We start from the raw sequence: 14,581 nt of genomic DNA, 5'->3' as shown, positions 1-14,581 counted from the left end.
CTTTTCCTATTTTCTCCTCTCTCCTTTTCTTTATGAAACCAAAATGAATTCCCAGGGAGCTCTTGTGATTCCAGCAATGTTGCTCCGCATCATGAGGGATTACAAGGGATTCGCAGCTTGCCTTTTCTTTCACTCACAGCGCGCAGCATCTCTGCCTTGTTTTGTTATTAAAAATACACTGAGATAATGTTCTTAGCCCCATTAGTTGTCGTAATGTTCTTGCCACTTCCATCTCCAGATAGTCCCAGCTCCAGCATACACAATGCCCTGTCCTCACCTCCCAGCAGGGGTAGCGCCAGATAACAAACAACAAAATATGAATACAGGAAGGAATGTTAAAACCTTGGGAAGATTTAAGACTGGGCTTCGAGTCACGGATGCTCTGGCACATAATCTGTATTCCAATCTCGGTGTCAGCAGAGCTGTGATCAGAATATCCAAGGTCTCATAAAAAATTCAGGGCTTATTGACTTCCCTACATTTGCTGCTGTTTCATGTTGCTCCTGCTTTCTTCCTTTCAGCCTCAAAAGAGGCCGCGACCCTTTCAAGTTGTCATCACAAACACCAAAGTGGAAGGAATTTCGTTGCTCTGGACAACTGGACTGACACACAAAAGTGCCAGAGAAGAACCTTTCCTGTTTAACTCAGGGATTCTTTCCCATCCTCTCTCTTTCCTAGCTCGGACTCAGAGGAAAGGCATTTCAAAGGACAGTTAGGCCTGATGAAGATTTCCTTTCCATGGCTATTTTTAAACAAAGGTATATTTTCTATACAGCGAACGAGAGAGGTGGATGTAGATGTGTGCGTGTTAGATTCCTTGTGTATTTCTGTAAGCGGGCATGTGACGGTCTGTTTGAGAACACAAGAGGTTGCACGTATGGCCGGTACGTGTGTGAATGTGGACGGGTGCCCTTGTATCTCATGCAGTCTTCATCTTTCTCAAACTGTGCATGCACATACCGCAATTATAGGCAGATTATTTTCTCCCCAGCTAAAACCTCGCCAAATCTAATAGAAATCCTAATTAAAAAGGCTAACGCAGTAACAGGATGTAAAACATCTAATGGAAGGAGACCAAATTCCACGAGTCAAGTATATTCCACATGTTCCACTGTAGGGGAGCCGGGCTGGAATGGCTATATTCCAACGCTGCCTGTAGAAGTGTGTGCACATGCACACGCGCACACACAGACATGCTGTACACGGGCACACAAATACAAAGGAGACACACAGACAGGCACACACTTACAGAGGCACACATGGACATACACTAACATACTCAGACTCCAGCATTTGTTATGGTGACACCTCTTCCCCATGCCCTAAAACTGAAGGGGGCTAGGTGGCGGTATGGCTGTTAGGAGGTCAAATTCATGGGGTATTTTTAGTTCACAACAAATATTTAATATAAGAATCGTAAGGCCAGTGAGGAAAACCCAAAGCTGGGACCATCAAATGCTAAGACACCTTAGGACTTGGTTCCCCACACTGATTTGCTGCAGAGGGAATTCCCCAGGGGCAATCTCTAGCAGCTTTAAGGTCACTTTATGCCACATAAACGGCATAGAGTGAATTTGGCGGCTCAGGAATCAAGCCCCTTCCAATGTATTTTTATTTAACCACAGCCTTAAAGAGGAGTCACTGAAATCAGCTAAAGATCCAGTCCCCTGAAATGTGTAATTATATAATCATTTAGTCACATGGTACTTTATATATACATCCACAAGAGCGTGTCTAAATTATATACTTATATATAGTGCAAATTATATGATTTGCAAACCATGTATCATTTACACACTATATTTTGTGTGTGTGTGTGTGTGTGTGTGTGTGTGTGTATACACACACGTACACATACACACACACACAGAGAAAACTATTATGTGTATAAACACACACATACTATTATTTGTGCTACTGTAATGCCTATAACCCCTACTTATGGACCAGGTCCTCCTTTGTGCTAGGTGTACTATATTATGCAGATATATACAAATAAAATAATGCATGTTCTCACGTGTATTGGTAATATAAATTTATATATAGGTTGCACACACATAAATGTTATAGATACACAGTATATCGCATGTATAACCACACACTGTATACACAGCTATATATGTGCACATAGTGTATATCTATACACACACACACACACACAATACCACACATTTTATAAAATATAGTATACTTATATACACAATATAACAATCACAATATAAAGTAATATTAGTGCATAGCACGTAAGCTCACTATATATACAAAACACACAAGTATATAGTATATTTATATCCACCAACCTATACAACACACTGCACACAGTTTTGTACCATGACAGCTCAGACTTTCAGTAATATAATAATATTATTTTTGAGATCAGTTAAGGTATAAAATGTGCGCTCTCTCAGTCTTTAATATTAATAAGTCTTGTAACTAGCAGTTTCTCGTAGCTCTGAATTCTTGAGCACAACTAGAAAGGGCACTTATCCTGAAAAATCTAATAAATTTACAGTTTTATATACTTCCTTCAATTGTAAAAGTCTTGTTCAATAAACTTTAAAATGCCACTATAGAGCAATAACACAGACAGTATAAACCCAGCCCTGGGAAAGCTGTGCAACCAGAAATTGTTCCCCTTTCTGCTAGAGCAATAAAGTTTTATATGTTTGAACTGACTGTAAAAAGGTTTGAATGTTGGCAACTGGGGAATAATCTGTCTTCTTTATAGTTATTATCATATTTCCCACAAGACCCCTTGGTCTGTGTCAATCCTTCTCATATCTGACACCTTTGTACTGTCAGCGAAAGCAAGAATACTTTACTTTATTTTTTTTTCTTATAGGTCTTGTATCTGTTTTCCTTCAGATTACAGCAAACAGGAATGAATTATTTGTGACATGTCTCCATTGCAGCACTTTACCAAATAAAGCTGGTTTGGAGCTGCCCTGCCTTTGCAAAAAGAAGAAAATGATCAGCAAAAGATTATAGGTTTTTTTCCTCTTGACTGACGCAGGGAGGTTGAAGACACAAGGAAATGCTAATGAAAAAGGGGATGTTTCTGAGAGCCACAGCATTCGGTAATGCAACCGTGCTGCGCTGGTGAGCACCAGGGATGAGAAAGGATGCTTAATTGACTCCCCGACTTCACTAGAGAGAGCAGCTGCAACCATGCTCCCAGGCAGCTAACACAGGGATTGCTGTCATCTGCTCAGCTCCACAGAAGTCAGCATTCCTGCCCGGGTGCTGACTAGGATAAACCAGGACTGCGACCGGGAGGGCCGGCAAGCAAGCTGGCAAATGAGGACTCTTGGCTAACTGGTCAGCAGAGTTGAACTGGGTCCCAGCTCCTGGCAGGCTGTCAAAGCTCTTTCATGAGAAGGGACTCTCTGTCAACAGACTTCTGCCAGGCTGTGGTCTTGGAGACCTGCTGTCCGTCTGCCGGCCATGCAAACTACTTTCCACCTGCTTCCCCCGGATTCTGTTTTAATGAAACAATCGAAAAAATCAGGGAGACCTAAGGAACTAGTGTATGTAATCAGAGATCACTGGGAAGCAGCAGCAGGGTGCAGAGATTCAATTAATGGAGCCAGATCAGCCCGTAGATCTGGCTTTCCATGAACAGAAACTTCCAAGGAATTAATTTTTCATAAATGAGAAACAAACAATGAGACAAACTAAAACAGCACTAGAGGCGCGCGCGCGCGCACACACACACACACCCACACACACCCTGCTGTACAGAGGACAGTCAGCCATCTATGCTAAAGTTTCATGGAATAAAATCGTTGCCAACTCTTGCAATTTTATCAGGAATCTTGCAACATTTGCTGTTTTTTTCTTTAAGCCCCAGCTTCTGGGGTCATGTAATTACAATAGTCTTTTTAAAAAAAACAAAAAAAAACAAGTCAGTTTCTATCCATCAGGATTGAGGAGAAAAGCTTTAAAACATGATCTGAGTGCAATTCCACAAACCAGAATGCACATCATAAGAACAAATTTAAAAAAAAAATCGAACCATTTTCAAACCACTCGTGATTTTTAAGCCCCAGCTCATGTTTTTGAACACTTGGGTCTGGCAGTGCTACAAACTGAAAAGGCAGTAGTAAGCCAGACACAAGCCATCACAGGAGACCAAGCTCTCAGCACGGAGATTTAAAAAGAGAGAGAGACAAACCAGAATGCCGTGTTCATAGACATCCTAGTCTCCAAAGGCAGATGCTACATCAGGCGCCCTCTGCTGGCCCAGGTTCTGAGGTGCGCAGGGGGGAGGCAGGTTGCAGAGAAAGGGAATCAAGCCCTCAGTGGAAGACAAAATTTTAAAGTTAATAATCCATCCAGGTGGGGGGTTTTAGGGAGCAAAGATGAGGCACTGACAGAGACTGATATGTTAAAACAGGTGGTGAGGCAGTAAATAGATAAACTGAAGAGCAACCAGGCATCCAGAGCAGACGGGATCTGCCCCAGAGTTCTGAAGGAACGTAAGAATGAAGGGGTTGAGCTGCTAGCAAAAAAGCGCACTGACTTGTCAACTATTGTTTGGAAAGAGTAGCAAGTGTCACTATGTTTAAAAAAGGCTGGGGAGAGCCACAGGATCACAGGCCACTGGGCCTCACTTCAGTACCAGCTAAACTGGCTGAAATGATCATGAGAGAACAATGAAACATCTAGCTGACTGGGATATCACAGGGACTAACCAGCACAGCTACCATAAAGGAAAACCATGGCCCGCTACTCTATTAGAACTCTGAGTGTGTCAACCTCACAGTAGACGAAGGAAAATAGCTGGGGCATCATTTATTTGGTTCTCAAAAAACCTTTGACAAGATCCCTCACAAAAGGCTATTAAAGAAATTTAAGTGGCCAGAGGGTGAGTAGTTAAGTGCTGTCATGGATTAGAAAGCAGCTAAGAGACAGTGAAAAGTGGGAATAAATTATCAATGTTCAATATGGCAAAGGTTAACAGGGAAGTGGGTGCCCCAAGGTTCTATGCTAGGGCTAGCGGTGTTTAACGGATGTATTCATGATCTGGAAAAGGGGGTGAGCAGTGATAAAAATCTGACAGAGAGTACAGATTTTTGCAGAGAATACAGAATTATTTAGGGTAGTCCAGACCTGAAAAAGCCGAGAGGACCTCCTGACCAAGCAAAGTGAATTGGCAGCATGATAGCAAATGACATTTAGTGTTGATAAAGGCCAGGTAGCATGTTCTGGAAGAGATAGATTGAACTACTCCATACATATTGCCTGTACCTGAAATCTCTGCTTAACACACAGTGGCAGTCAGAGAAAGCAAACAAAATGCTAGGAAGTATAAGGAGAAGGAAAGAGTCCTAGATTTTAAAGCCAGGAGGGACCAATGTACCATCTAATCTGACTTCCTGTCTAACACAGGCCAGCTAATTTCACCTGGTTACCCCTGTATTGCACCCAATCACTTGTTTGACTAACACATCTCTTCCAGAAGACAAAAAATAATTATAACGCCATTACAGAAATCCACAGGACACCTGCACATGGAACACAAAATCCACTCCCAGGAGGATGTAGGTTGAAGAGAGGCAGTTCAGAGAAGGGCAATGACAGCGATTGGAGCTATGGGAAGCCTTCCACATGAGCAGAGGCTGAGGAGACAACCAAACCTTTAGCAGGATTCAAAAGAGGATGAGATATTTATACAGATGGTGGGAACGCCCACAGTTGCATTCGACAGGATAAAAATTAAGAGAGCTGCAAACACTCATGCTTCAGGGCATAAACCAGGAGGGTCAGGAAGGGATCACTTCCCCTGTGGGGAGGTTATTGTCCACTATGGGGTTTCTTGTAGCCAGGACCAGCTCTAGGCACCAGCAAATCAAGCACGTGCTTGGGGTGGCATTCCGGCCACCCTTTTTTTTTGCTGCGGCAGTTGCGCCCTTGGAGGGGTTTTTTGTTTTTTTTGGTTTTTGCTTAGGGCGGCAAAAAACCTAGAGCCGGCCCTGCTTGCAGCAGGTGGTACTGGCTGTTGTTGGAAACACTGAACTAGATGGACCCTCGTCTGACCAGACAATGGCCATTCCCATGTTCCCATGGAAATTAACTTTCAGACTCACTAGGTAGCTTAAGCACTCAGTTGCTGGCCCTCGCTGAAGCTTGGGTGTCCTTGGGTACTGGCCCAATTAGCTCTCCATCGCAGCTCAGCAGGACCCCCATGCCTCCATCCCCTCCCATCTCCCTGGCCTACCCTCTTCTGCCGAGGGCCAGACGAAGGTCCCCGCCTCCCGCCACCACCTCTTCAAACGAGGGGCAATGCCATGCTACTGCTGCCTCACCCAGCTGCCAGGCTGGCCCCCTCGTTTGCCCCACCCTAGCTCTTCCCCACTCCCTCTCAGCCGCTGGCCAGCTCACAGTAGCAGCCAGCAGCTGACTGCAGGGGGAAGCAAGTCACGGCAGGGGAGGAGAGAGGGAGCTGCCCAAGAGGAGGTGGCTTGTATCAGGTTTGCCCCACCCATGTGACTCAGCCCCACCACCCAGCAGCTGGAGACGACTCCTCTTTCCCTGCACAGCACCCTCTACTGCCACTTCCAAAACTTTGACATCAGTTAGTTCCCACTTCACAGCCCCTTAAGGAATGAGTAGATTTCCAAAGGATTACAGCTACCTCCCAGAGGCACAGGAGCAAGCACCCCAAGGGCCACAGCTGGCAGGCAACACTTGAAATGGCTAATGCCACTGCAGTTACCCCATCCCTCCCTCTCACTGCATGCATAGCCAAGAGATTTAGATTTACAGCCAACCCCCCACGCCAAAGGCCACTGGGAGATCCCAAAGAGCATGGCCGGATTGCCTTTGTACCGCTGCGAGGAAGGATTACACTTCATCACCAGTTGCAAGTAGCATCAGTAACGGATTCGGAATAAAGTTTTTGGTGCCATAGGAATGGATGTCCCATCCCACCTACCTTCTGCTGTGCTCCACAGGGGGCTTGACTGCCAGGGAAACATGCATGCCGGGGGGTCAAAAGGAGGGCTCCTGATCTTTTAAAAAAAAACAAACACTCGGATTAAAGGAGCTACCAAAGTAACTTTCAATTAAGTCTCGACACCCTTGGGGAGTAGGTCTTCATTATTATTCCCCTTGTACTGGCAGGGAAATTGAGGCAAAAAAGCTGGTGACAGACCCAGGAATAGAACCCAGGAGTCCTGGCTTCCAATCTCCTGCTCTGCAAACCTATAACATCTTGGAGCTAATATTAACTAAACTAGAGAAGGTTGCTCCAGACTGGGCTACCTAAAACGCAGCGCACTGGCAAGTGTATCCATCAGTCAAGGAGGGAGATCGAGTGCAAGCAACACTGTAATATGCATTCACTTTCTGATGGGAAAAATACACGTACATGAAGTGCATGACTCAGGTTCCTGGGAAGCTGCGAGATCTAGACTCAGTATTGGAACTCCAGTTTTATATCTGCTCCCCTCTATTCTCGTTTTCTGGGAAGCTGAGACTTTGTCTCGGGTTATACCAACACAGAGCTATATCCTTCTGAAACATTGAGAGTGACTGAAACGCCCTCACGCCCCACAGACGTACACACCCCTCAGCAATCTTGGTGGTCAGGAAACGTGCACACAAGAAATCACCCAATACGGTCACCTGCCATTCTGTTTGAGCTGCCAGCAGCCATGCCACTTCAGGATGTCAGATCGTCACAGCTAAACTTGTTCACAACAACTTGGATGGGATACACAAGTCTTGGCCATCTCTCCTGGGATTTTTTTATATGAACTGTGCCATTGGCAACAGGTTGGGATATTGACTCCACTTCTGTTAATTACATCCTGCTCCGTAAACACTCCCTGAAGTTTCCCTTGGATATCGACTGCTTCTTCACTTCCAGCCTGAAAGGGTTGGGTATAGCGTTGCTGTGCACTGCCAGGTAATTGCTGCCTTACACCCTAGAAGTGGCTGCATGTTAGAAGAGGGGGAAGCAATTCTCATGGGTGGGCATAATATAAAGATGCAGATTTATTAAATAAAAGAGATGGGGGCATTTGGATCCTAGATTTTGGTTTGGGCCCATCTCTGTGTAAAATGTATCAGTATATAAAACAAGTTTAATTTACCAGATGCATGCATTTGTATGTACACATACATCACATACAGAGCACAAGACATTAAAACAGGCTATAGACATGTATGCTGCTGCTACTGTGACTTCCAAACAAGTCCCTCGGTTCAATAACCAATGATGGCTCAACTCTTTTTGTCACTAAATCAGCAATCACAGTACACTCCTATCTCTTAGCGCCAGGAGAGCCTGCTTTCACAAGTCTCCAGGCTGCTAGCATAGCGTTATTCAAGAGAAATCCATTCCCCAGTGGCTCACTAGCACTCTCCCAAAAAAACAACAACAAATCCCAACACAAAACACCCTCCCTGCCCACAACGTGCAGCGGGAAACCAGACCACCGAGGGTTAAGTCCACCCTGTAATGAGCATCTCTGTTCCAGTGTGTAGCAAGAGCCCATTACCTCCCGCCACATTACCTCATTCATTTCTTATATGCGGCTGGTTTATTTTCCCATGAGCACCCAGGCTCCCAGACATGGCTAGTATAAAGTCCCCTCCCTCTCCTGTATTTCTCTATCCATCACATTTAACACTCTGACAGTAACAGTCTATAATGTTTCTATTCTACAAAACCGCTCTGTCAACTCCGGGCTTCCAGAGCAGCAACTGAGGAAAATAAATAACATCAACGCCGGGGACGACAGCATCGCAGCTTCCTTTCTGCTGGGGGCTTTATTTTATTACGGGGGGGAGGGAGCATGGGGGAGGGAGAGGGGGTTTTCCCTCTCAGCAGAACAAACGCTAGCCAGACGTCGAGTGATCTGCGTGGTGTTCCCGATTCAGACAAAGAGTTGCTGTCCCCCTTTTCCCTCCGACCCTGCTCTGTTATTTCATTGACCCAGCGGCCTGGCGGGAGGCAAGGGAAGGGAATTCACTGGACCTTTCACCTGCCAGATGAGCCATGGCGCCGGCAAAGGCGGCCAAAGTGCTTCTCTTTGGGCTACAGGGTCATTCCAGAAATACAACCACCTCTCCGGCCAAGGGCAGGTGCAGGGGCCAGCCTCCCAGCTGTTTGCAGAGTCCATTGTTCTGATGGGAACCAGAGCGAGAGAAGAAAGCCAAGTAGTTACTTACTGCAAGCCTACCTTCCTGGCTTGCTGCTTCCCTGGGGGCATCAGTCCTACTTCAGGCAGCCACTCCGGTCTCTTCCTGGTCAAGCCAGGGACTGGTGCCAGCGATGCAGGCTGGGGCTTTAAGCATGCTGCAGTGACAAGGGGAGTTGCTAGCAGTTTCTGAAGTCGCGCCTCCCTCCATGGGGAGGTGAGAGGAGCTCAGGTGAGTCAAGGAGGGGTTTTCTGAAAAGAAGAGGCGCAGCCATCCAAGGTGACAGAGCAGCAGCATTGGCTGTTCACTTTGGCTGGAAAGCTAGGGCAGATGCTCCCTGATAGACTTGGGATTGAACTTGGACTGGCTTTCAGACCAGCATCAGTGCACAGAGAAGCAGAACTCATTTCACGATGCAAAGCATATTAACCAGCCTGACCTATGGAGCACCACCAGCACAGCCATAAGGGAAAGGGTCAGAGCAGTGAGAGACATAAGAGACCTGTTACATTATTTAGCCAATCCGTGGGCAATGGAGGCTTGTTCTCTAAAATACGTCTCCAGGGCTTTGGCCGGTCCAATTGTTCATGGAAGGGACTAGATAACTGGGATTTTGAGCCTCTCACTTCTCAGCTAGGTTGCTTGTTCCGTTCCCCTGCAGCCTGGTAGTGCTTGAAAGTCATTACCATCTGAGATCTGCTCAGTGGGAAAGAAGGAGACAGCGTTTATTTTTAAAATATCTATTTATACGTTTTTACTTTATAATTGGCTGAGGGTGTGTTTCAGCCTTGTGCAGGAGCTGGCAGCCAGACATGCAGGATGGGATGTCTGGGGGACACAGGCAGGAGGAAGGGCCTTGTGAGGAGCCAGACCTCCAGTGGAGATGTAGATGGGCAAGTCCTGAGCACGTCAGTGAAACTAGAATCAGTGTGACAGGGAGCTTATGCACAACATCCGTTACCTTCCCTTCATGTACGCCCTTGTCGGCTCGGCACTTGTCAATAATGGCTTGGATTCAAATCGCCCCCACCCCAGGGGAACCCCGGGAGACCCACAACAGCTCTCTATTCTTAGAGCAGTAACCAGCGAGGGTAAAACTGATCTGCTCTCTATACGCCCCCTCATCAGAAATCACTAATCCACTTACATAATCCACTCTGCCTAGCAGCTTAGGAGCCCCTGGGTCTCTTCTGCCTCCTTTCACTCTTTTTAAAGTCTCAATGTTGAAATCTGGACTTTCCCTTTGAGAGAGCGAATCAGAGCTGTGGCTGGATTCAACCAGGACTAGATGAGGACTGGGCTCAGTACTACCCATGTCACATGGCTGGTCAGCATCAGAAGTCAGGGCACAAACGAGGAATGCCCAGGAGACCGGGTGACAGCCCACTTGCTGCCAAGTCTGCTTTGAATTAATTGAAAGAGGTTTTTTCCATTTAAAACATGACTATAAATATCCAATCAGAGCCTAGCCACAAATTGCAAAATAGATCGCCACTGTAAGGGACTGGACATGGGACCACTCCGTCTAAAAGCATAAATGCCTTTACTACCTAAGCCAAAGGATTTATACCCATGATAAGTTAACAAAGGTTAAACGCGCACAGGCTGCAGTGACTAGGGCATAGGAGAAACAGAGCTGGTTGGAAAAAAAAATAAACCAGATTTTTTACGTCTTTTAAAATGAAAAATCGTATGAAAAACGGTCAGATTTTTAGGCACTGTTTGTTTTCCAAACCTTTTTTTGTGACTTGTATTTTTAATCTGAATTGATTAGCAAACTGGTTTTGCATTCACTGAACAGCCTTGAGGAGCATTTTGATAATGTGCACCAGAAAGGTTCCCATTAACAAATTGCAAAAATTCTTGAATCGAGAAAATTGGGTCCCTTTCCAACCCAGCAGAACTGACATGGTTTTAACACCCTAGCCGGAGACCACTCCAGCTGCCACATACTGGTGGGAGAAAGGCTCTGAGAAACCACTTCTCAAGAGTTTGCAACAGAGCTCAAAATGGCCCAGCAAACGCAGGCTTAGAGGACTTTCTAGGGCACTAATTCAACTGAGCCTTGGTTAGCAGCAGGTTGTCTCCTCAGTTGGTAATTCAACTCATTCAGGAGTGGGGCAGGTACCCACCTCATAAAACCCACCATTCACCATTGGCATTAACTGGCCCCCTTTGAAGACGGCAATATGAGCAGTCACTAATGAACTCCCCTCGCCCCTAGATGTGGTCCATCTAGGCCAGAGGTAAGACATATTAGCAGGGGACAGTCCAGGGAAAAGCTTGCCCAGCTGCAGCTGGTGCTGTGGATCTGTGATAGAGCAAATGCCTTCCTCCAAGTCCTGTCACCAGCACTGCATTTACTAGAAACTAGCCTGCATTAAAAACAAATTAATGGTGCCCTTTCCCAGCCCAGTACCAGAACAGTCATGGCAACCTGGAGATCACAAATACTGCACATGCTTTTAAAATAACATCTGAAAATCAGTTTCTCCTTTGTTTACTTACCTGCTAAGACCTGGGAATTGTCTTTCCTCTGCAAGTGTTGACAATTCTAGCATCTAAAGCAATGCAAGAGATGTAGGAAAGGGCCATGTTCATGCAGTACATGATACTACTCCCTCAGGCTGAACTCATGAACTCTGGTCTTGGCAGGTAAGTAAAGGAGAAAAAACAATCGACAGAAGTTTTCATTTAGAAAATAAGTTGTATTTGCAGTCTATACAAAAGGTGTCTGACTCGAGTGGGATTCTATAGTTGTTTAAGGTTTTCCCTTCTATTGGAGGCATGGTCAGGCCTGATTCAGGTTTGTAAGGTATTTTGAGAGCTTTGCCTAGGGGGGAGGTTGTTTGTTGTAGCCACCTGCTGTCTTTTGTCTCCTAGTTACGCTGTTAGCCATTCGGCGGAGAAAAGCCTTTTTGTTCTGTTTGTACAGAACCTGGCACGCTGGGGTCCTGGTCCATGACTGGAGCCCCTAAATGCTACCATAAGCTACAACTAACGGAAGCAGCTTGCCTCACACTGTGGCCTGTGGACCATCCATGGCATTGCAGTGCTTACCCATGGTCCACAGAGAGCTGGCAGATCACAGGGTACCACCTCCTCATCAATTGCCACAGGGATATTACACACTCATGCATGGAATGGCAGGGGTAGGCACACCTACTAAAGGGAGGGGGGAGCCCTGCTCAGATGTGATTTTCATTATAAACAGGTTGGCACACTGAAGAGAATAGTAGTAAGAGTCAAGATTCCCTTGGGTGAAATCCTGGCCCCCTTTGCCACAGAATCACTGTGCTACCTTTGGCAAGCAGCTTAATTTCTTTCTGCTATGCAGCTTCCCTAGCTACAAAAGCAGGAATAATGCTTACTAGTCTTCAGGTATGATGCCAGAGTTAATGCACGTAAAGCATGGTGCAGGAATGTGCTATGAAAGTGCAAAGAGTGAAATAAAAATAAGGGAGAAGAGTAATAACTTAAACTGGCTGTAAACGACAAAGTGATTTCTGAATATTTTCTTTAAAAAGCCAGAGCTTGGTTCTCTCTTACTTCTGAGGTCGTAGTTGTTATTCACACATTCATTGTGTATACATGAAAAAGGTCATGACACAGATCCCAGCAATTTCACAAATCTAAAGAAAAACAATTATTCATCCAAAAATTCACACTGGGAAGGGCATTATTTGTTCTTTATTATTCACCTGTTCAGCCTTTTCCTTCATCCAATCAGAGAGCAGATACAGGATCGTGTGACTTGGGTCAGCAATGACAACACACAAATCAATAGCAAACAGCTGAAGAGAAAAATTTGCAAACAACCCATATGCTGAAACTTGTTTGCATAAACGATTAGGCAAATACTGCTAGTGAATCCATTCGCTGAAATCAGGATTGGCTGGCAGATAATTCACAGACATGGCTAATTCCATGATCAATGTTATTTACACACTGATCAATTCAACCCACACAAGTACTATTATATGGTAAACAAACTTTTCCATTCACCTCTACCAGCCATTAGCATCTAGTGATGGGCAAACATCTATGAGGTGACTGTCAAATTTTGATCCAAAACAAGTGACAAAATTTGTGTCAATGTTTTCATGAAAATTTGGACCCATTTTTCAATTGGCTCTAAAGTTTGGGTGCTTCTTGGAAATAGCCAGCTCTCTGATTTGTTCCTTTGAGAATTCAATAAGGCAAATTCTATCACAAGATTAGCAAGCAGCACTTCTGCCTCTGGGCCTACATGGACTCCAGGGATATACAGAAATTATAGCCCAGTGGCTCTCAAACTTTTTTACTGGTGACCCCTTTCACACAGCAAGCCTCTGAGTGCGACCCCCCTTCTCAATTAAACACAATTTATATATATTTAACACCATTATAAATGCTGGAGGTAAAGCGGGGTTTAGGGTGAAGGTTGACAGCTCCTGACCCTCCATGTAATAACCTCGTGACCCCCTGAGGGATCCCGACCCCCAGTTTGAGAACCCCTGTTATAGTCAATGGAAAACTCCAACCTCTTCCAGCTTCCAAACAGAGTCTGGGTTTGGTCTGAGTTTTGAGCAAAGGTTCTTTGGGAGTGGAGGAAATTGGGAAGGGAGCGTTCTTATTTTATCTATGCCAGTCTGCCCAATAGCTTGGGTGTAATTGACCACTTAGGACTCAAGTGTTCATAGGTGGGGTTCTTCAACTCCAAAATCAAAGGCCTTTAGCAGATGAAATGTAGGAGACTCATTCCTAGCTGCAGCGGTTGTAGGACTCAGGACATATACTTGACCAGACCTCATAACTGCAGTCAGTCAGTCAGTGAGAGAGTGAGTGTGTGTGTGCGCGCGCTCTCTGGCCCTTCATCCCTATCATTAGCTGTATGTGTCACTCTGTAATGACCGAAAAGAACTGAAAATCCCTCTGAAGCTTCCAACATTTAAAACAAACAAAAGCAATTATTTCTTCACACAACACACAGTCAACCTGTGGAAGTCCTTGCCAGAGGATGTTGTTAAGGCCAAGAGAACTAGGTAAGGTAAAAAAAGAACTAGATAAGTTCCGGGAGGATAGGTCCATCGATGGCTATTAGCCAGGGATGGTGTCCCTAGTCTCTGTTTGCCAGAAGCTGGGAATGGGTGACAGGGGATGGATCACTTGATGATTACCTGTCCTGTTCATTCCCTCTGGGGCACCTGGCATTGGCCACTGTTGGAAGAAAGGATACTGGGCTAGGTGGACCTTTGGTCTGACCCAGTATGGCCGTTCTTACATTCGTACGTAATGTTTCTCACATAGCATTTGCTTCATCTTAAAAATCTCCATTTATTTAATTTCCTTAACTCACAAAAGGCTTCATACAATTTCGCACACAAAATCAAAGGCCAAATACGGCATAAACTAAATTCGGCACTTCCTGCCGCCCCCTTTGGGGTAGCTC

At 45.3% G+C, this 14,581-nt stretch overlaps 1 protein-coding gene across 11 annotated transcripts in view; it reads right to left on the bottom strand.

Annotated features, from left to right (window-relative positions):
• PBX1 (PBX homeobox 1) overlaps positions 1–14,581 on the bottom strand; it is a 239,105-nt gene that overhangs the window by 115,663 nt on the left and 108,861 nt on the right. For 3 of the 11 annotated variants that reach the window (XM_045026010.1, XM_045026007.1, XM_045026006.1), the window contains exon 2: positions 6,938–7,013. The exons of 7 other annotated variants lie outside the window; for them this stretch is intronic. In XM_045026010.1, the coding sequence (XP_044881945.1) occupies positions 6,938–6,980 (43 nt within the window). In that variant the 5' untranslated portion in view covers positions 6,981–7,013. Of the gene's footprint in view, positions 1–6,937; positions 7,014–9,191; positions 9,308–14,581 lie in introns of all 11 variants that reach the window. One more of the 11 variants, XM_045026003.1, reaches the window with a different exon arrangement.

This window comes from Mauremys mutica, chromosome 8, assembly GCF_020497125.1.
Source record: "Mauremys mutica isolate MM-2020 ecotype Southern chromosome 8, ASM2049712v1, whole genome shotgun sequence".
Taxonomy (NCBI): Eukaryota; Metazoa; Chordata; order Testudines; family Geoemydidae; genus Mauremys; species Mauremys mutica.
The sequence above is the reverse complement of the archived record's forward strand: the minus strand, read 5'-3'. Positions and strand labels throughout refer to the sequence as shown.